Consider the following 22,000-nt stretch of genomic DNA (forward strand, 5'->3'; position numbering starts at 1 on the left):
ATACACCCAAAAGAAAGGAAATTGGTGTATCAAAGAGATTTCTGCACTCCCATGTTTATTGCAGCACTATTCACAATAGCCAAAATATGGAATTAACCTAAGTGTCCATCAACAGGTGAATGGATAAAGAAAATGTGGCACTTATACACATGCAGTACTGTTCAGCCATCAGAATGAATGCAATCTTGTCATTTTCAACAATATGGATAAAACTGGAGGACACTATGTTAAGAGAAATAAGCCAGGCACAGAAAGACGAACATTGCATGTTCTCACCCATATGTGGGAATTAAAGAAAAAAAAATTGAACCCATGTAGATAGAGTAGACGACAGGAAGGGAAGAGGGAAATAAAGAGGGATTGGTGACTGGGCACAAAAATACAGTTAAAAAGAATGAGTAAGTCTAGTGTTCAGTACCACAATAGGGCAACTACAGTTAACAATAATTTATTTTATATTTCAAAATGACTAAAAGACTAGAATTGGAATATTCCTAACATGAAGAAATGATAAATGCTTCAGGTGATGGGGTACTCTACCCTAATTTGGTAACCATGCATTCTATGCTTGCATCAAAATACCACATCTACCCCATAAATGTGTATGGCTATTATGTATCCATAATAATTAAAAATAAAAATAAAAAAATTCTGTTAGTGAAGAGACACCTTTAAGAGAATAAAAAGGAAAGGCTAGCCACCAGCTAATAATAGATATATGCAACACAGGTATGGGGCAGGGAGGGGAGGGGATCAATATATTTATCCCTTATACAAACCAATAAAACAAAGAACACCTACCAGAATATTAGCCAAAAGACTTCAATGAGCTCTTCACAGAGAAGATATCCAAATGGCCGAAAAACATATAAAAGGCTGCTCAACTTCATTAGTAATCAGGGAAATGCAAATTAAAACCAAAGTGGAGTGTTAATTAGTACAACCACTTTGGGAAACTGTTCTGTCGTCTCTAATAAAGTTAAACACTCACCTATCCCATGACCCAGAAATCTACTCCTAGATATCTACACAAGAGAAATGAGTATATATGAGAATATTCATAGCAACTTAATTCACAATAGCCAAAACCTAGAAACAATCAATAAGAAAATGAATAAACAAAGGGTAATATAATCATATAACAGAACTCAGCAAGAAAAAAAGAGTAACTGATACCACCACCAAGTTGGATAAATTGCAAAAAAACAACAAACAAACAAACAAAAAAAAACAAAAAAAAACAATTATGCTGGGCAAAAGAAGCCAGACACAGCAGAGTCCATACTGTCTGAGCCCATTTATATGAAGCTCAAAAACAGGCCAAACGCATGTATAGTGGCCAAAGTCAAAACAGTGTGGTTAGAATAGCACCTTCTTTCTGGAAATTACCATGAGAGAACTTTCCGGGGTGATGGAAATATTCTATATCTTCATCTGGGTAGTGATTATAGATAGATTTATAGGTAAAATACTCTTCAGGCTGTACATTTTTGTTTTTATTGTGTATGACATATACCTCAGTTACACACAAAAAAACTCATTACGTACCTACCAGAACGGTTAATAAAATTTAGCAGACTGACAATTCTAAGCCTTGGCAAAGAGGTGGATAAACAGGAATTCTCACACATTGTTGGTAGGAATCTAAACTAGTGCAACCACTTTGGAAACCAGTCTGGCATTACCAGGTAAAACTGAAGATATACAAAAACGTTTATAGCTGCTGGGCGCGGTGGCTCACGCTTGTAATCGCAGCACTTTGGGAGGCTGAGGCGGGCGGATCACGAGGTCAGGAGATCGAGACCACGGTGAAACCCCATCTCTACTAAAAAAAATACAAAAAATTAGCCAGGCGTGGTGGCGGGCGCCTGTAGTCCCAGCTACTCGGAGAGGCTGAGGCAGGAGAATGGCGTGAACCCAGGAGGCGGAGCTTGCAGTGAGCTGAGATTGCGCCACTGCACTCCAGCCTGGGCAACAGAGTGAGAATCCGTCTCGAAAAAAAAAAAAAAAATGTTTATAGCTGCAGTATTCATAATTGCTGCAAACTGGAGACAAATATCAATCAAAAAGAGTGAAGGCTGGGTGTGGTGGCTCACGTCTGTAATCCCAGCACTTTGGGAGGCCAAGGCAGGTAGATCACCTGAGGTGAGGAGTTCGAGATCAGCCTGGCCAACATGGTGAAATGCCGTCTCTACTAAAAAGACAATAATTAGGGGCCGGGTGCGGTGGCTCACGCCTGTAATCTCAGCACTTTGGGAGGCCGAGGTGGGTGGATCACGAGGTCAGGAGATAGAGACCATCCTGGCTAACAAGGTGAAACCCCGTCTTTACTAAAAATACAAAAAAATTAGCTGGATGTGGTGGTGGGAGCCTGTCGTCCTAGTTACTCGGGAGGCTGAGGCAGGAGAATGGCGTGAACCCGGGAGGTGGGGCTTGCAGTAAGCCGAGATCGCACCACTGCACTCCAGCCTGGGCAACAGAGCAAGACTCTGTCCCCCCAAAAAAAAAAAAAAAAAAAAATTAGCTGGGTGCGGTGGTCTGCACCTATAGTTCCAGCTACTTGGGAGGCTGAGGCAGGAGAATGGCTTGAACCCAGGAAGCAGAGGCTGCAGTGAACTGAGATCATGCCATTGCACTCCAGCCTGGGTGACAAGAGTGAAACTCAGTCTCCAAAAACAAAAACAAAAAGAGAGAGAGAATGAATTGTGTTATATTCATAATAGAGTATTATTCAGCAATGACTAATGCACAAACTACAGCTCCATAAAACACAGGTGAATCTCACAAAATGACACTGAGTGAAAGCAGCCAAGTAAAGAAAACAAACTAAACGGTTCCATTTATATAAAGTTCAAATAGTAAAACCAAACTACCAAGTTTAGGTTGCGATCTTAGAAAAGTAAGAAAATGATTCTCATAAAAGTCAGGACAGAGGTAACTTTTGAGAAGGGGGACGCATATAGTTGATTAGGGGAAAGTTAAGGGAGGGCTTTCTGGAGTGCTGGCATTGGTCTATTTAATGACCAGAATGTTGGTTACAGGGTTATACTTTGGTTATTACAACAACAAAAAGATGCACCACTCAATGATTTTTCTGCATGTTATAGTTCACAATAAAAGAAGGTGAAAAACAATCAATGGGGCCTGGTGATTGATTGAATTTGGTGGGGGAGGGGAGGAAGAGAAAGAATCATGGACAAGTCCCAGGTTTCTGACTTGCACAATTGCTTAGGTGGTGATGGCTTTCACTGAGATAGCCAACAGCATTTTTGGAGGAAGAGTATGAAATAAATCTTGGACATACTGAATTTATTAGTTTTGGGACATCCAAGTAGAGATGTCTAGTAGGCAATTAGATACTAGCAAATGGAGTACTCAACAGCAGAGGTTGGGGTAGAGATAAAAATGTTGGATTCGCCCATGAGTGAAACCGTGGACATGGCTGTGACTGTTAAGGGAAAGAAGAATGACAGAAGGGCCTAAGGCTGCTTGGTGGGACATCAACATTCAATGGCCAGATACAGGAGAATAAGCCAGCAAAAAAAAAAAAAAAAAAAAAATTGAGAGTGGTAAAAGGAAAATGAAGAACTGTCACGAACCATTAAGCAAGATGAAAGAGCGTCTCAAGAGTAAGAAGTAACTCCCTGCAGGTTGATGTGTAGTTGGAGGGTTAGGGGGGGCCATGGATTATGTTTACTACTCAGCAGGCCAGTTTTTACTCTACCTCTTTCTGGCTGACTTGACACAAGCAACAACCCAACAGAAAACCAATACTTCTGAGAATGGCTGCAAGTTTTTATGTGCTGTCTTTTCAGGTAAGAAATCAAGGCTGAGCTCTTCTTTCTCCTAATTCTCAAGAAGGAGGAAGGCAGATGTGAGAACACTGATTGGGTCTGAGTGCTACTGGGAAGCATCACTGTTAAAAGGTCAGCACACAGATGCGACCTCACTTTTCTGCTTCTCTCACGTGACTGAAGTGGTTAAGAAGGTTGTCACTCCCCCTTGCACCCCCCACACCCCCGCAGTAAGGGAGAGCCAGGGCCAAACCTACAACTTGGGTAGAAGAGGTCAGGGCAGGTGTCCAAGGCCAGATCAGCAGTCAGCCAGGGCAAATGGGCTCACTCTGGTTACATGACCTGGGGCAAATGACACAAAGGAGTGAAATGTGGTGAAGATCTCAGTGTGTTTGAGAACTGGGAAGATGAAAAGGGTTCATCTCATGGCCTGCTTTAGTTTGAAACAATTTAAGCTTAACTAGATTCCAAAAAAACAGCATTTCCACCTGAACCAGCTGGGTTCATTCCAGTCTTCTAACCTGGAGTTTGGTGCCCAAGTCCTAGTTAAGAATAAAATGTAGAGTCCTTTTGTTGTCCATTTGTCAGTGCAAATATTTAATATAAATGTTTCTTCCAGGGACGCTATAGACTTGAAAACAGTGGCTATAGATTGCAGACAATTTTGATATTCCAGGGATCCCTGACCAGAATAATAAGAAATTACCATAATTTCTCAATTTCTAGCACCACACAAATTGTATCTCACACACACAGACACATACACACACAGGGGCGGGTTTACCTACTTCTCAGAAAATTGCACAGATTCAACAAGAAAGAATAAATAGTAATTAATGTGCTCCTTAATGGCTGGTGAATAATAAAATGTTAACTAAAACAAAAACAACTTTTATTTTTAAACCCACTATCAACCCTCACTATTATTAAAGTGATAAAGTGATAAAAAAAACTGACAGAACAGCAAATTAGTACAGTCCTTTGGGAGGGAAATATGGTGATACATATTAGGAAGCAATCCTGTTATTTGTTGCTTTTTTTTTTAAATGACAGAAAAAAAAAACAAAATTAAAAAAGGCTGCTTCATAAATCACAATACATTCTTACAATGAATACTATGTAAACACTTTAAAAATGAGATGCTTGTGTGAGAACTAACTTTGAAGGAGGCGCGAGGTATTTACAAATTATTCTATTGAATGATAGCTAGTATTAGTGCAACACCTAAGTACTAGGGCTGTGCTGACTGCTTGTACACTTGCTGTTTAATTTTACAATAACCTTACAAGGCAGGTGGCATACTAACCTCATTTAACAAATAAAATGGAAGTGGAGACTTAAGTTTATTATCTAGTATCACTGAGGGAGGAGACAGCACAATTAGGATCTAAAACCACCAAACCTTGATTTCAGAACCTACACTTCCACTCACTGTGCCAGTGTGTCATAAAGTATACATACTTTTGAAAAACTCATTTATTTAATATGCATCAATGTTATATTTATTTAATATACAGCAATGTACATAATATCAACATCATGTATTTATCTAATATACATCAATGTATGAGTTCACAGCTCTTATCTCTAAGGATTTTTGGGTTTCTTTAGTAAATTTTAAGAAAACTGTTACGAATTAATAGTACAGATGATACAAGCATATGGCAAAAGTAACAAGGAGGCACTCCAATAACTGAAAGTTTGGAGAACAAAACTCTCACCTTCCCGGCTGGGCATGGTGGCTCATGCCTGTAATCCCAGCACTTTGGGAGGCTGAGGCGGGTAGATCATGAAGTCAGGAGATCGAGACCATCCTGGCTAACATGGTGAAACCCAGTCTCCATTACAGATACATAAAATTAGCCAGAGGTGGTGGTGTGCACCTGTAATCCCAGCTACTTGAGAGGCTGAGGCAGGAGAATAGCTTGAACCCGGGATGCAGAGGTTTCAGTGAGCCAAGATCATGCCACTGCACTCCAGCTTGGGCGACAGAGTAAGAGTCTGTCTCGGAAAAAAAACAAAACAAAACAAAACAAAAAAAAACTTGGCCGGGCGCAGTGGCTCATACCTGTAATCCCAGCACTCTGGGAGGCCAAGGTGGGTGGATCACAAGGTCAGGAGATTGAGACCATCCTGGCTAACACGGTGAAACCCCGTCTCTACTAAAAATACAAAAAATTAGCCGGGCGTGGTGGCGGGCGCCTGTAGTCCCAGCTACTCGGGATGCTGAGGCAGGAGAACGGCGTGAACCCGGGAGGCGGAGGTTGCAGTGAGCCGAGATCGCACCACTGCACTCCAGCCTGGGCGACAGAGCGAGACTCCATCTCAAAAAAAACAAAAAACAAAAAAACAAAACTCTCACCTTCTCAAAAGGCACTTTCTTCTTTATATGCTGCAATATTGTATGAAATTTTCACAACAATTACGTATTACCTCAAAGACGTTTTTCGAAAAAATAAAACAACCCCTCCTGAAACATTTTTCAAATAAAACAAAAGTAAAGGCACTATCTTAATGTGTACCCTCAGAAACTGGAAACATCCTTCATATCTAACAATAAGAGTTAATTAAGTACAGTTATCAACTCGATTAAATGGTCCTTAATCATTAAATTAATGACTACAAGAAAAAGAGATCATAATGTACTGCCGATTATTACAAGAACCTGAGTATACATATACCATATATCATGATAGTCTCTTTAGACCAAAAGTAAAGGTGAAAAGAGAAATGAAAACAGGGATAGATGATATAAGGCTTTTCTCTCAACTAATTTACTCTAATACTATCTTTGTAATACATGTGTTTAGAACAAAACAATGCCATAATGAGCATCTAGGTTAAAACCATTATCAGAGAGGTAACTCCAGAATAAACAGATACAATATGCTCCTTGATGGAAAGACCTGCTAGTGAGAACTGACTCCTTCCCATATTCATCTATAAATTTAGCACAATTCTAATCAAAATCTCAGGGGGATTTGTCTTAGAACTCATCAAAATTATTCTAAAATTCACCAGAAACAGTAAATTCATGAGAATAGCAAAGAAAAATTTGAAAATGAGCATATTTGCCCTATCAGATATCAAACTTCTATAAAAAGCCACGGGGGAGGGGTGGTAATGGAATAAACACAGACAGACCTGTCACTGGAACAGAACTGAGAATCCAGAAAGAGGCCTTATGTATGCAGGAAAGCCTTGTGGCATTTGAAATATGAACAAGTCAATGAACCGAGATAGGCAAAAGCCTATCCATTTAAGAAAAATTTAGATCCCTACCCTTACACTAGACACAAAAGGAAATTCCATACAAACTAAAAGAGCTCAGTGTGAAAAAAATTTTTTCACATAAAATACATGAAAATTTTTTAAAGACAATCTTGGGATGCTAGAGATTTTGCTAAACCAGAAAAAAAAAAAAAAAAACTATAAATATGTGAAAGATTTTCCAGTTGAATAATGAAGAATTTTTTTAAGTGAAAGATCTGACCACCTAAGTTAAAACTTCTATATAAAGACACCATAAACAAAATTAAAAGACAAATAACAGGCCGGGCGCGGTGGCTCATGCTTGTAATCCCAGCACTTTGGGAGGCCGAGGCGGGCGGATCACGAGGTCAGGAGATCAAGACCACGGTGAAACCCCGTCTCTATTAAGAATACAAAAAGTTAGCCGGGCGTGGTGGCGGGCGCCTGTAGTCCCAGCTACTTGGAGAGGCTGAGGCAGGAGAATGGCGTGAACCCGGGAGGCGGAGCTTGCAGTGAGCCGAGATTGCGCCACTGCACTCCAACCTGGGCGACAGAGCGAGACTCCGTCTCAAAAAATTTAAAAAAAAAAAAAAAAAAAAAAAAAAAGACAAATAACAAATGAAGAGAAAATGTGTAACACATATAACAAAAGATTAACCATTGTGATATCTAAAGAACTCCTACAAAGCAATAAGAAGAAAAGATAAACAACCTAGAAAGGGAAAAAATGGGCAAAGGTATGAACAGGCAATATCCAGAAGAAATGCAAAATTTTTGTCTGTACAAAAATTATGTTGTAGACTCATGTAACACCCAGTAAACTACATTCTAGGAGATTAAAGAAGTCATGTTTTTCAGAACTAACAAATTACATATATTTACACGATATCAGAATGGGAAATGCCTGTCTGAACTTGAATCTACAGACAAAAATTACCAAGAAAAATCATTAAAATTATCATAGACTTGAAAAAACCTTTGTACTAGCATTCATCTAAATCAATGTGAAAAATTCTAAAATTTATCCAGGCAGGAGAAGAAACACAGTTAATAAAAACATGAAAACCTCATTATCAAACAAGGTGATTCTAAATTAAAAAATAAATTTTTTAAATGTGAAACCATTAAATCTTGCTGATGCTTAGGGAAAATGCAAATCAAAACAATAACATGACAATTTTCATATATCATATTGGCAAATATCTAAAAAATGAGAATGTCCAATTTGGCAAGGGCACAGGGCACCTAATATTCTCTTCCACTACTGGTGGAATTTTTAACAACATAGAAAAATGGTGGTAGTATTTTCTTGTTTTTGAGACAGTCTCACTCTGTCGCCCAGGCTGAAGTACAATGGCATGATCTCAGCTCACTGCAACCTCTGCCTCCCCAGTTCAAGCAATTCTCCTGCCTCAGCCTCCCGAGTAGCTGGGACCATCAGTGTGCATTACCACGCCTAGCTAATTTTTGTAGTTTTAGTAGAGACGGGGTTTCACCACGTTGGCCAGGCTGGTCTCAAACTCCTGACCTCAGATGATCCACCTGCCTCAGCCTCCCAAAGTGCTGGGATTATGGCCACCGTGCTCAGCTGTGATATGTTAAGTGAGGAAAAGACAAATTAAACATACAGTAAGATCTAAACCATGTTCTAAAATAACAGTAACTATGTTTTATGAGTACCTTTATGCCAGACACCAGGACTATTTACATGTACTGGTACACTTCATATTCACAATAATCCTATGAGTTAACACTATTACTACCCTCATTTTACGGAGGAAGAAACTGAGACAAGAGATCAAGTGACAGAGCCAAGATTTCAACTCAGGTTGACTCTAGAGTCCCAGATCTTAACCACTGGCACAATGCATAGAAATTAATCAAACTCTTTAAACACAGTGGAGTTGAGTATACTGTCTACTTTAATTCCCGATTTTGTCATAGATTTTATACTACTTTACTTCACAAATACAATGAGTTTTTAAAAGGATCGGTAATCACAAGACAGCCAACAGTGTCCCTGAAATTCCCCTGGTTAGAGATGCTAACTACAAAATAAAACTTATGAATCATAATTCAATAGCTTTAAATATTGTAGTACAAGAACATTTTTCTAAATGAAATTTTATGTGCATCTATAACATAAGAAACAGATTAGGCTGGGTGTGGTGGCTCGCACCTGTAATCCCAGCACTTTGGGAGGCCGAGGCGGGCAGATCACGAGGTCAGGAGGTCGAGACCAGCCTGGCCAACATGGTGAAACCCCATCTCTACTAACAATACAAAAATTAGCCAGGTTTGGTGGCGGGTGCCTGTAATCTCAGCTACTCGGGAGCCTGAGGCAGGAGAATCACTTGAAACTGGAAGGCAGGGTTGCAGTGAGCCAAGATCCCGCCACTGCACTCCAGCCTGGGTGAAAGAGTGAAACTCCATCACAAAAAAAAAAAAAAAAAAAAAAAAAAAAAAGATTAAAGCAGTATTTTATTCTATCAATGTATTTTAAAGCTCAAATGTGGCTGGGTGTGGTGGCTCATGCCTGTAATTCCAGCACTTTGGGAGGCCAAGTGGGGGATGGATCATCTGAGGTCAGGAGTTCGAGACGAGCCTGACCAACATGGTGAAACCCCGTCTCTACTAAAAATATACACACAAAAAAAATTAGCCAGGCCTGGTGGCACATGCCTGTAGTTCCAGCTACTTAGGAGGCTGAGGCAGGAAAATCGCTTGAAGCTGGGAGGTGGAGGTTGCAGTGAGCCGAGATGGCACCACTGCATTCCAGCCTGGGTGACAGAGTGAGACTCCATCTCCAAAAAAAAAACAAAACAAAGCTCAAATGTATAACATGTATAACGAGAACAATAAAATTCTTCTGATGAACACCAACTTTAAATTATGGATGATTGGGCAGTCTTATGTCAAATTTGTTTTGTTTTAATGGCATGGTATCAAGAAAAACCTGATTCACAAAGATGAATAAATGATAAAGCATGTTTTGCAAATGATAATGTTTTGTGTGTGTTTTTTAAATAGTACATTAACGCTACCTAAGAATTTAATTACATCGGTCCAGAAGTTTTAAAAGTAAAACATTTCTAAATTAATTCTGTAATAGTGTTAAGGAATGAATACTTGGTAGTCGTAAACATTTTGGTAAAAAATTAAAACTTTACAATATGTGCTAATCCTGATATATGCATCAGGCAGTCACGTCATTGCATAATGCAACAGTTCTAATAGTACTGAATGTGCTTATATAATGTTACATGAACAAACAAGCACTAGCCTAAAATTTCAAAATATCAACATAAAGCTACAGTCTTACTAATCAATAACATTTTTATCCTTTCTAACTCTGAGGAGGAAAAAAAAGGAAAGAAAAAATTTTAACTAAAAAATAAAATGGCATTTTAAAAGTTTCAATTCTATACACAAAGTGAGACACTCTATTCCAAGGATTGTTGTCCTGAGTATAAGCATTATAGATAATTTACATTTTCTTCTTTTTGCTTATTTTCTCTCAAATATTCTAAATGCACTGGGTTTGTTTTTTTTTTTTCTTGCTTTTTTACTTTTTATTTTATTATTATTATTTTTTGAGACGGAGTTTCACTCTTGTTGCCCAGGCTGGAGTGCAACGGCATGACCTTGGCTCACTGCAACCTCCACCTCCTGGGTTCAAGCAACTCTCCTGCCTCAGCCTCCCGAGTAGCTAAGATTACAGGCATGCACCACCATGCCCGGCTAATTTTGTATTTTTAGTAGAGACGGGGTTTCACCATGTTGGTCAGGCTGGTCTCGAACTCCTGACCTCAGGTGATCCACCCGCCTCGGCCTCCCAAAGTGCTGGGGTTACAGGTGTGAGCCACTGCACCCAGTCTATTTTATTTTCTTGAGACAAGAGTTTGCTCTGTCGCTCAGGCTGGAGTGCAGTGACATGATCTCAGCTCACTGCAACCTCCGCCTCCCAGGTTCAAGTGATTCTCCTGCCTCAGCCTCCCAGGTAGCTCAGACTACAGGCACCCACTACCATGCCCAGCTAATTTTTGTATTTTTAGTAGAGATGGGGTTTCACCATGTTGGCCAGGCTGGTCTTGAACTCCTAACCTCAGGTGACACATCCGCCTCAGCCTCTCAAAGTGCTGGGATTACAGGCGTGAGCTACTGTGCCTGGCCAACTTTTTATTTTAAAATTACTATAATTATAAATCACAGGAATTTACAAAAAAGTACACAGGGAGGTTCCAAGTACCTCACCCAAATTCCTCCGATGTTATAACTTATGTAACTCAACTGTCACCATCAGGAAACTGACCTTGGTATAATCCCGAGTTTATTCAGGTTTCACCAGTTTTGTATGCAGAATGGGACTTAAGTATGCTAGGATTTATATGCAGTATGTGTGTGTGTGGTTGTATGAAATTTTTATCATATTTGCAGCTTTGTATAATCACACCTGAGACACAGAACTGTTCCATCCCTACATAGCTCCCTCATGCTACCACTTTATAACCACACCACCCCTCACCTCCCATTCCTAACACCTAGCAACCACTAAATCTGTTCTCCATCTCTGCAGGTTTGTTATTTCAATAATGTTACATAAATGCAATCATACAGTATGTAACCTTTTAGGGTTCTCACTTGTTTTCACTTAGTATAACTCTCTTGAGATAACCTGGCAGTACAAATCAGTTGTCTCTAATATATTAAAATTTAGCATGAGATGCATTTGAGTGTGTATAAACATTTATAATATTTTAAAGTTTAAAACATTAAAATGTGAATCAAAGGTGTATGAAATCCCTGTTTCACTGACAGAGAACAGGGATTCTGAGATACAAATTTTGAAAACTGGGAATCTAATACAAGCCTAGTAGAAGTTGAGTATTCCTTATCTGAAACACTTTGGAGCTGAAATACTTTGGATTTGGGATTTTTTCAGATTTGGGAATATGTGCATTATATACCAGTTGAGCATCCCAAGTCTGAAAGTCCAAAATCTGAAATGGTCCAAAATCCAAAACTTTGAGTGCCAATATGACACTCAACGGAAATGCTCACAGGGGCATTTCAGGTTTTGGATTTTCGGATTAGGGATCCTCAGTCTGTATAATAACTTTACAGAAGAAAAGCCCAGGACTCAGTGCTATGTCTTACCAGTGTTTACAAGAGTACATGGTTTACAAGAACGCCTGGTTTTGCACTTGTTATGGGCAAGATCTAGATTCTGGTTCTTTCCCAACCCAGTTGAGTATGTTACATTCAAATATGACCACTTGCTATTCTTCTCAAATGACCACAGTCTGCTACCCTTTCAAGTTCTTCCTAATGATTGAGGAAATGAACTCCTCTTAAATTCCCAGATCTGTGTGGCGCTTTAGCTAGCACCACACCTCAGGTCCAATTCTGCTGTCTTTATATGCAGCAGGTCCACATGACAAAGCCTCCCTCAGAAAAAGCTACCCCAACCTAGGACAGATTCAAACAAACTCTTTTCCCTCCCCTTCCCTCCAAGTGCCCAGAACCCCTTTCTCCTTCCTCCCTAGGCTAACCTGCTAAGTCTTCCGGACAGCTCACTACACTATCTGTTAGCTAACCGGGTGTGACAAACCAAGTCCTCACACCTTAGAAGGCAAACACTCCAGGAACTTACTTCTGGAATACCAATACCTTCACGGTAATTTCCCTGCCTTTCCAAAGAGTGCTCTAAACAGGTAAAAGCTATAATACAAACTCTATATATTTTTGTCACACAGATACAAAAACTGGCACCACTGTTTGCATATTTTAAAAATCTGGGTGATAATGGTTATCACTCTATCAATATTAGATCTAAATGGAATTTAAAGTAGTGGTAAAAGCCTGGGCGTGGTGGCTCACACCTGTAATCTCAGCACTTTGGAAGGCCAAGTGGGAAGACTGCTTGAGGCCGGGAGTTTGAGACCAACTCAGGCAACAAAGTGAGACCTCGTCACTATGAAAAATAGAAAAAATTAGCTAGGCGTGGTGGGGTGTGCACCTGTAGACCCAGCTACTCAGAAAGCTGAGGTGGGAGGATCACTTGACCCAGGGAGGTTGAGGCTGCAGTGAGCCATGATTGCACCACTGCACTCAGCCTGGGGACAGAGAGTGAGACAATGTCTCAAAAAATGAAAGAAGAAAGAAAAGAAAGAAAAAAAAAGGAAAGGAAAGGAAAAAAAAAGGAAAGAAAAAGAAAAGGAGCCGGGCGCGGTGGCTCACGCTTGTAATCCCAGCACTTTGGGAGGCCGAGGTGGGCGGATCACGAGGCCAGGAGATCGAGACCACGTGAAACCCCGTCTCTACTAAAAATACAAAAAATTAGCCGGGCGTGGTGGCGGACGCCTGTAGTCCCAGCTACTTGGAGAGGCTGAGGCAGGAGAATGGCGTGAACCCGGGAGGCGGAGCTTGCAGTGAGCCGAGATCGCGCCACTGCACTCCAGCCTGGGTGACACAGCAAGACTCCGTCTCAAGAAAAAAAAAAAAAGAAAAGAAAAGGAAGGAAGGAAGCAAGGAAGGAAGGAGGAAGGAAGGAAAAATAAAGAAAAGAAGGAAGGAAGGAAAAATAAAGAAAAGAAGGAAGGAAAAAGAAAGAAAAGAAAGGAAGGAAAAGAGAGAAAGAAAGGAAAGGAAAGGAAGAAGGAGGGAGGGAGGGAAAGGAAGAAAAAAAGAAGGGAAGAAAGGAAGACAGAAAGAGTAGTGGTAAAGAGCTTGACTCCTGAGCCAGACTGCCTGGGTTAGAATAAGTGTTAGTCTGCGTGGCTCAGTTTTCTCATTTGTAAAATGGTGATAAAAACTATCTGCCTCATAGGACTGTTGAGAGACTTCAATAATATATGCAAAACATTTAGAACACTGCCTAGCACATAGTAAGCATTATCTGTAAGTATTAACATTTATCTCTACTACAGCCCACATTCACTTCCTTGTGATATTTCTCTATTCCTCTTGGACTCTTTTCAGTTCAACCTGCTTCTGAAATTTGCATACCAAGAAACAATGATAATGTTAAGAATTTTATTTCTGAAATTTATCTTGGTTAGTCAAAACTACTAGAACAAATTCTCTTTTACGTACTAGCAGTTATTAACATTTCACTAAATATGAATATAAGCATTTAAAGTATGGGAGCAATGGAACAAATGCCAAGCAAAAAGCAGGCTATCAATCAGGATGCATACATGATACTCCCATGTTAAAAAAAGGGAGGAATCACATGGTCACATGGATGTTTGTCTATGTGTCAAATGACTCTGAAATGTTTCACAGTGGTCTACTGAGAGGGAGAACTGTCTGTTTGGTGGAAGGGATATGAAGGAGACTTTTCACTGCACATGCTTTGTTATCTTTCAAATCCGAAGCAGTGAATGCATTACCTAGACAAGAATTTAATTTTTTTTTTTTTTTTTTTTTTTTTTTTGAGACAGAGTCTCACTCTGTCACCCAGGCTGGAGTGCAGTGGCACGATCTCGGCTCACTGCAACCTCCACCTCCCAGGTTCAAGTGATTCTCCTGCCTCAGCCTCTCAAGTAGCTGGGACTACAGGCATGTGCCACCATGTCCAGCTAATTTTTCTTTGTATTTTTAGTAGAGACAGGGTTTCACCATGTTAGCCAGGACGGTCTTGATCTCCCAACCTCGTGATCCGGCCACCTCGGCCTCCCAAAATGCTGAGATTACAGGCGTGAGCCACTGCGTCCAGCCAAGAATTTAATTTTTAAAATGGGGGTGCAAAGGGGACTTTAAATAAGTACTCTGGAAGCCAGGTGTCAAGTCTCAATTTGCTACTACCTGTGCTATCTTGGGCAAGTCACTTAACCTCCGAGTCTCAGACAAAGCAAGGAGCAGTAAATACTTCTAGGTTCTTTTTTTTTTTTTTTTTTTCTTAAGACAGAGTTTCCCTCTTGTTGCCCAGGCAGGAGTGCAGTGGCATGATCTCAGTTACTGCTACCTCCACCTCCCGGGTTCAAGCGATCCTCCTGCCTCAGCCTCCCGAGTAGCTGGAATCACAGGTGCCCACCACCATGCCCGGCTAATTTTTTGTATTTTTAGTAGACAGGGGGTTTCACCATGTTGGCCAGGCTGGTCTCGAACTCCAGAACTCAGGTGATCCACCCACCTCAGCCTCCCAAAGTGCTGGGATTACAGGCGTGAACCACTATGCCCAGCCCTAGGTTCTATTCTAATTCTAAAAGTTTTATTATCTCAATGGGGTAGTAAATAGATGGTACTTTTTTTTTTAAGATATGGGAGAGGTAGTAATCCAACATTTTGTAAAAATAAGGCAACTTTTTTATGGACTTGATTTTCAAATGCAGTGGACCCTTGAACAACAGGGGTTTAAGCTGCATGGGCTCACTTATATGTAGATCTTTTTCAACCAAATGCAGACCGAAACCTGCATATTTGGAGGCCCAAATTTTCACATTCAGGTTCTGCAGGGCCCACAGTGGGGACTTGAGTATGCCAGGATTTCAGTAAAAACAGGGGTCCTGGAACCAATCCCCTATGGTATATGTTCTACACATATACCATAGGACAACCGGACTATTTTTACAGTTTTAAGAAACATAGATTTGTCAAGCCTATTAACCTTTCCAGATCATTTGTACTATTCTTACATAGAAACCCTTCTTAGAGTGGGTCTAATATATAGAAAATACCTACATATAATATTCTGCATATTATGGCTGGACATGGTGGCTGATGCCTATAATCTCAGCACTTTGGGAGGCTGAGGCAGGCAGATCCCCTGAGGTCAGGAGTTCAAGACCAGCCTGGCCAACATGGCGAGACCCTCTCTCTACTAAAAATATAAAAATTAGCCGGGCATGGTAGTGGGCGTCTGTAATCCCAGCTACTTGGGAGGCTGAGGTAGGAGAATCGCTTGAACCCAGGAGGTGGAGGTTACAGTGAGCTGAGATCATGCCACTGCACTCCAGTCCGGGTGACAGAGCAGACTCCATCTCAAAAAAAAAAAAAAAAAAAAAAAAAAGAATATTCTGCATATTAGTTTCTCTTGCACAACTTCAAAATTGTTTTAAATGAACACGTCTTTATACTATGCCATGAAGTCAGCAATAAACTACTTTAAAATAATGAATGTTTAAACGTAAAAACAAGTATGTACAAGAAACTTATACTTAAAGGCATTTATTATCAAACACTGGAAAAAAAAGAACATCTCCAATCAATGGTAACTGCTATAAGTGAGGACAGGCTTTATTTCAGGAACATACAGGTATCACTTTTCATCATAACACTAATCTGGCAAAGTAGGTTTTTTTGTTTTTCTTTTTTTGAGACAGGGTCTCTCTCTACCACCCAGGGTGGAGTGCAGTGGCACCAACATGGCTCACTGCAGACCTCAGCCTCTCAGGCTCAAGTGATCCTCACATCTCAGCCTCTCAAGAAGCTGGAAATACAGGCATGCGCCACCATGCCCGGTTAACGTTTGTATTTTTTGTAAAGACACGGTTTTGCCCTATTGCCCAGGCTGGTCTGAAACTCCTGAGTTCAAGAGGTCTGCCAGGTATCAGCATCCCAAAGTGCTGGGATTACAGGTGTGAGCCACTGCACCAGGCCCTAAGTAGGTGTTAAAATCCCTATTTAACATAAGAAACTGAGGCACCATGAAGATAAGGCCACAAGTCTAAGAACTGGGAGAGGTGGAAGCCCACCCAGATCCCTTATATTTGAGCTCAGTGTACCAAACCAAGGGGGTAGGGACTGCTAACTTAATGTTAGCTGGCAGGCTGGTGCAGGTTTGCAGCAGAGTTTTCACCGATTTATGGGAAAATGGGAAAAAGTAAGGACACGAAAGTAAACTTTTTTTTTTTTTTTTTGAGACAGAGTCTTGTTCTGTCACACAGGCTGGAGTGCAATGGTGTGATCTCGGCTTACTACAACCTCCGCATCCCAGGTTCAAGTGATTCTCCTGCCTCAGCCTCCCGAGTAGCTGGGATTACAGGTGCATGCTACCACGCCCAGCTAGTTTTGTATTTTTAGTAGAGACGGGGTTTCAGCATGTTGGCCAGGCTGGCCTGAAAGTAAACTTTTCCATATAGCTAAATGATTCCATTTAAAAATCTTTTATTCTGAGAGATTCTGTTCTTTCAAATTGTTTGAATGGAAATATCCTTTTGTTAAATGAAATGATGGTGACAGGAGACAGTGGTGTGTTATTGTTTTTATTGGCTGTACCTGGTAGAATTGAAAAATCAGCATACTAATTTCGGTGAAATATTTCTTTAGAAATATGAAATCTGGAATTTTCCATCATTATTCCACCCCAAAATAATAGAGAACTTTACACACAGATAACACCTGCCTCTCAAGATTCTCTCATTAATCTCTACTACTGTGTTTGGATTAAGACATTTAGGGATTGTGAAATGAGAATAAAGTGAGTTTGAGCAATCCAAAACCACGTGCTGACTCTGGATCCTGGAAGATGCCTTTCTTCAGAATCTTTTATATCTGTTAACTTTCCTCTGGGCTCAAACTTTCTTTTCCTAAAAGAGTCACATCTTTGAGTACTACTGCTACAAAGCAATCACTACTCAAAAGAAACTAACTTGAGGTGTCCAATAATCAGCTTTCATTTAAAGTCTCTTTCAGGCTAGGCGAGGTGGCTCACGTCTGTAATCCCAGCACTTTGGGAGGCCGAGGAGGGCAGATCACGAGCAGGAGATCGAGACCATCCTGGCTAACATGGTGAAACCCCGTCTCTACCAAAAATACTAAAAAATTAGCCGGGCGTTGTGGCGTGCGCCTGTAGTCCCAGCTACTCGGGAGGGTGAGGCAGGAGAATGGAGTGAACCTGGGAGGTGGAGGTTGCAGTGAGTCGAGATCGCGCCACTGCACTCCAGCCTAGGCGACAGAGCAAGACTCAATCTCAAAATAAAAAAAAAGTCTCTTTCAGCTTGACAAAATAAAAACTTTCAATGATGTTTTGTCTACCCACTTCCAAAAGAAAATGAGTCTATATATGTACATACATGTGATTATATATGTATATATACATATGTGATTTTGATCAGCCTGCTTATAAACTACCTGCAAAACAAGTTGATTTGTAAATTCTTTTTTTTTTTTTTTTTTTTTGAGACGGAGTCTCGCTCTTTCACCCAGGCTGGAGTGCAGTGGCGCGATCTCAGCTCACTGCAGGCTCCGCCCCCCGGGGCTCACGCCATTCTCCTGCCTCAGCCTCCCTTGTAGCTGGGACTACAGGCGCCTGCCACCTCGCCCGGCTAATTTTTTGTATTTTAAGTAGAGACGGGGTTTCACCGTGTTAGCCAGGATAGTCTCGATCTCCTGACCTCGTGATCCGCCCGCCTCGGCCTCCCAAAGTGCTGGGATTACAGGCGTGAGCCACCGCGCCCGGCCGTAAATTCATTTATTAAATGAGTAGTTTATAAGCTACTTGATTTTTGCAAGTAGTTTATAAACAGGCTGATCAAATTGAACAAATTTCTTAATTTCACTGTATACATGGCAAATAAGTTATTTACTCTTCTTATTAGCAAATCTTATTTTTACCTACCCTCCTTTGGCAAGCATCTAAGTTAAACTATTTTATGTCCACAGCTACACAATGAAACATCACTTTCAGTCACAACATATTAAATTCACATTTAAAACTATAAAGAGATCCAGTTACCTTTAGTCTTACATGTATTTATACATACTTTTAATATGCTACTTGATGTTTTATGCACAAACACACAGCTCTTGCAGGATATAACTATGTGAATATTTAGAGTGTATGCTAAATACACTTTTTTAAAGAAAAGTAAATTTTTTAAAATTATTTATTTATATTTTATTTATTTATTTGAGATGGAGTCTCATTCTGTTGCCCAGGCTGGGGTGCAATGGTGTGGTCTTGGCTCACTGCAACCTCTGCCTCCCAGGTTCAAGCAATTCTCCTGCCTCAGCCTCTCGAGTAGCTGGAACTATAGGCACATGCCACTACACCCAGCTAATTTTTGTATTTTTGGTAGAGACAGGGTTTCACCATGTTGGCCAGGCTGGTCTTGAACTCCTGACCTCATGATCCACCCACCCCGGCCTCCCAAAGTGCTGGGATTACAGGCGTGAGCCACTGCGCCCGGCCAAGAAAAGTCAATTTTAAGCACTTAAGCAGGCCAGGCGCGGTGGCTCACGCTTGATTCTCAGCATTTTGGGAGGCAGAGGTGGGTGGATTACCTGAGGTCTCAGGAGTTCGAGACCAGCCTGACCAATATGGTGAAACCCCATCTCTATTAAAAATACAAAAATTAGCCGGGCATGATGGTGGATGTCTGCAATCCCAGCTACTCAGGAGGCTGAGACAGGAGAATCACTTGAACCTGGGAGGCGGGGGTTGCAGTGAGCCGAGATCATGCCATTGCACTCCAGCCTGGGTGACAAGAACAAGACTCCGTCTCAAAAAAAAAAAAAAAGAAAAAAAAGAAAGAACTTAAGCATACAGTAAGTACTCTTTCTATGCCCCAATAAAAGGTCCATTTATTATAGACTACTTGTTTCAAAAAAAAAAATCTAAAATTGGTAATAATTCTGCTTAAATTCCATATTAAACTAGGATTAAAAGTCATTTTTAGTTGTTCTTGTTTCTTAAAATACTTGAAATGTGCTGCTGCACAATGTTTTCCTTAAATATTTATTCATTCAACTAACTTTGGGTGGAAGGTACTTGTAAGTTTAAAAGTCCTTTCTGAAAGTGGAAATAACATAACAATGTTTGCATAGAAGACACTCAATGGTTCTCAAAAGTGTATCTGGGTCTAATCAGCCTATTAACTTTGTTCTGAATAACCAACAACAATTGTGAGCTTTTTGTCACATCTATGTGTTTTTCCCTGTAAACCGATACCTACATTTTAAATGCATTTTTTAAATGTTTCATTTGGCCCTATAATTATTTCCCCTCTAAAAAGAGACAGGATTTTGGTTTAAGAGCAAATGAGACTGAGTATCTGGTCCATGAAAAAGGCTAAGTGGAAAGATCAGCTCCCTGAAGTTTGTAACCAGTAATAAGAGAAACTCCAATGCTACCTTGTTCATGTAACCAACAATATATGAGCTGAAATAAACTAGTGAGCTATACATTTCTGATACATACCAATTTACCAATTAACAGGAGGGGAAGAAATCGCTCAAATGTGACTGCTGTTAACAAACATCTAAATATCAGACATAGTCTCTATTAAAATCGTAACTTATCCATTTTGAAATCATTCCTTCGACTTTTGTTATGTTTTCAATCTCCCCATTAAAAAAAAGCAGCCACTTTTAAAATGTAAATTCCCCCCTTTTTCAAAGTAACTTGCCTAGGAAAATGTAATGCCTTAAAATAAAACATAACAGACAAACCAATTACATTAAAAAAAAAAAACTAAAATGATCAGTAACACAAACCAATCGCTCCAGTTTAGCAAAGCGTGTGTTTTTAATCTGTTGTGGGTATCCTATTATACTAATAGGCAACAACGTTTAAAAGTCATCCCAATGCCTAAAACACCACCACACACATAACATTCTTGTCCTTTACTCCAATGAAGCTTAAACTAGACCCAAACTCAGACCATCTCCTTCTCCTGGCACACTGAAATATACGAGAGGGAATCCAAGAAATCAGATATGTTAAGTGCTGGTATCTTCTTCCAGAGTAGGGTCAAATCCGTGTTTGCCAGCAAATGTCACCGTCCCAGTAAGTCTGCAAATTCTCACTAGCGCTGGAGCACAAAGAGGCCTGACCACGGAAACACCTGTCCTAGCACCAGGAAGACAGTGGGAAACGCAACCCCCCTGTCTCCGGGCCGGCCCCAAAGCCTCGGCTGCAGCGATCGGGGGGACAAGAGGTTGCCGCTGGTCTCACGGGTGCGGCGGACAAGGTTCCACACCCCCGGCCCGCCTCCCGAGAACCAGGAAAACTGTCAAGCCAGCCTGGACCAACCCTCCGCAGCCCCCTCACGCTCCTGCCCAGCCCGGCCCCAGCCCGCCCGACCGCTCCGCGTCCGCCCCGGCCACCCGGCTGCACTCTGCCACCTCATCCCTCCCCGGGTGCCTCGCGGCCCCGCCACCTCCGCCCCGCGGCCTGGGCTCAGGCCGCCCCCCGGGCAGGAGCGCCCCGCCGCCGCCCCCAGCCCGGCCCCGACCCGACCCCGTCAGTCCCCCTGCGGCCCGGTCCCCACCGCCCCCAGGCCTGAGCTCCTGCCGCGCGCTCCCCACCCCCAGACTCCGCCCTCGCCCCGCTCGGCCGCTCCCGGCCCACTCCCCCAAGCCGGCTACCTGGAGGCAAGGGCGGCGGAGCACTTCACCCAGGGCCCCAGGTCGCAGAGGGCCCGATGCTCGGGGTCCCGCTCCTTCTCCCGCTCCACGTGGTAGGCGTAGATGGAGAGCAAGATTCCGGCAGCGCACACTGCATACCGGGCCACTCGCTCCCACCGCGGCACCGACACTCTCAGCAGGACGGGCGCCGCCATCTTCCCGCCGCCGCCGCCACCGCCGCCTCCCTCCGCCTCCACTTCAGCCGCCGCCGCCCGTCGGGGCCCGACCCAGCCGCCGCCGCTGCCACCACCGCCTCCGCCGCCGCCGCCACCACCGCCGCCGCCGCCACGCCCCATTGGCTCGGTCGCCTGCTCCGGGCCCCGCCCCCACAGGCGCGCGGCCCAACCGCCCCGAAAGGAGTGAGGCGGCCGGGGCGGGGAAGGCGCGCGCGGGCGCGGAGGGAGGGGGTGGAGTGCGCAACCGCCGGGGAAGCCGGATCGGCGGGCGGAGACTGAGGCGGCGCGACGCGGCGCAGCGCGGCGCGGCCCGACGAGCGCGAGGGGTGGAGCCCGGAAGAAAGAGGGGCGGGGCACGGGTGGGGAAGGGAGGGGCCAGGGAGGGGCGGGGCCGAGCGGGCCAGTGCGGGAGGGACTTAGAGGAGC

The 22,000-nt window shown here is 42.3% G+C and overlaps 1 protein-coding gene across 1 annotated transcript in view; it reads right to left on the reverse strand.

The window, feature by feature from the left end:
- The window catches only part of VKORC1L1 (vitamin K epoxide reductase complex subunit 1 like 1), a 77,594-nt gene extending 55,797 nt beyond the window's left edge, over positions 1-21,797 (reverse strand). Inside the window, exon 1 of the mRNA XM_032757220.2 lies at positions 21,360-21,797. Coding sequence (XP_032613111.2) covers positions 21,360-21,694 — 335 coding nt within the window. The 5' untranslated portion in view covers positions 21,695-21,797. The remainder of the gene's footprint in view (positions 1-21,359) is intronic.
- Between the last annotated feature and the right edge of the window lie 203 nt (positions 21,798-22,000).

The sequence above is a fragment of the Hylobates moloch genome, unplaced genomic scaffold (assembly GCF_009828535.3).
Source record: "Hylobates moloch isolate HMO894 unplaced genomic scaffold, HMol_V3 SCAFFOLD_1, whole genome shotgun sequence".
NCBI lineage: Eukaryota > Metazoa > Chordata > Mammalia > Primates > Hylobatidae > Hylobates > Hylobates moloch.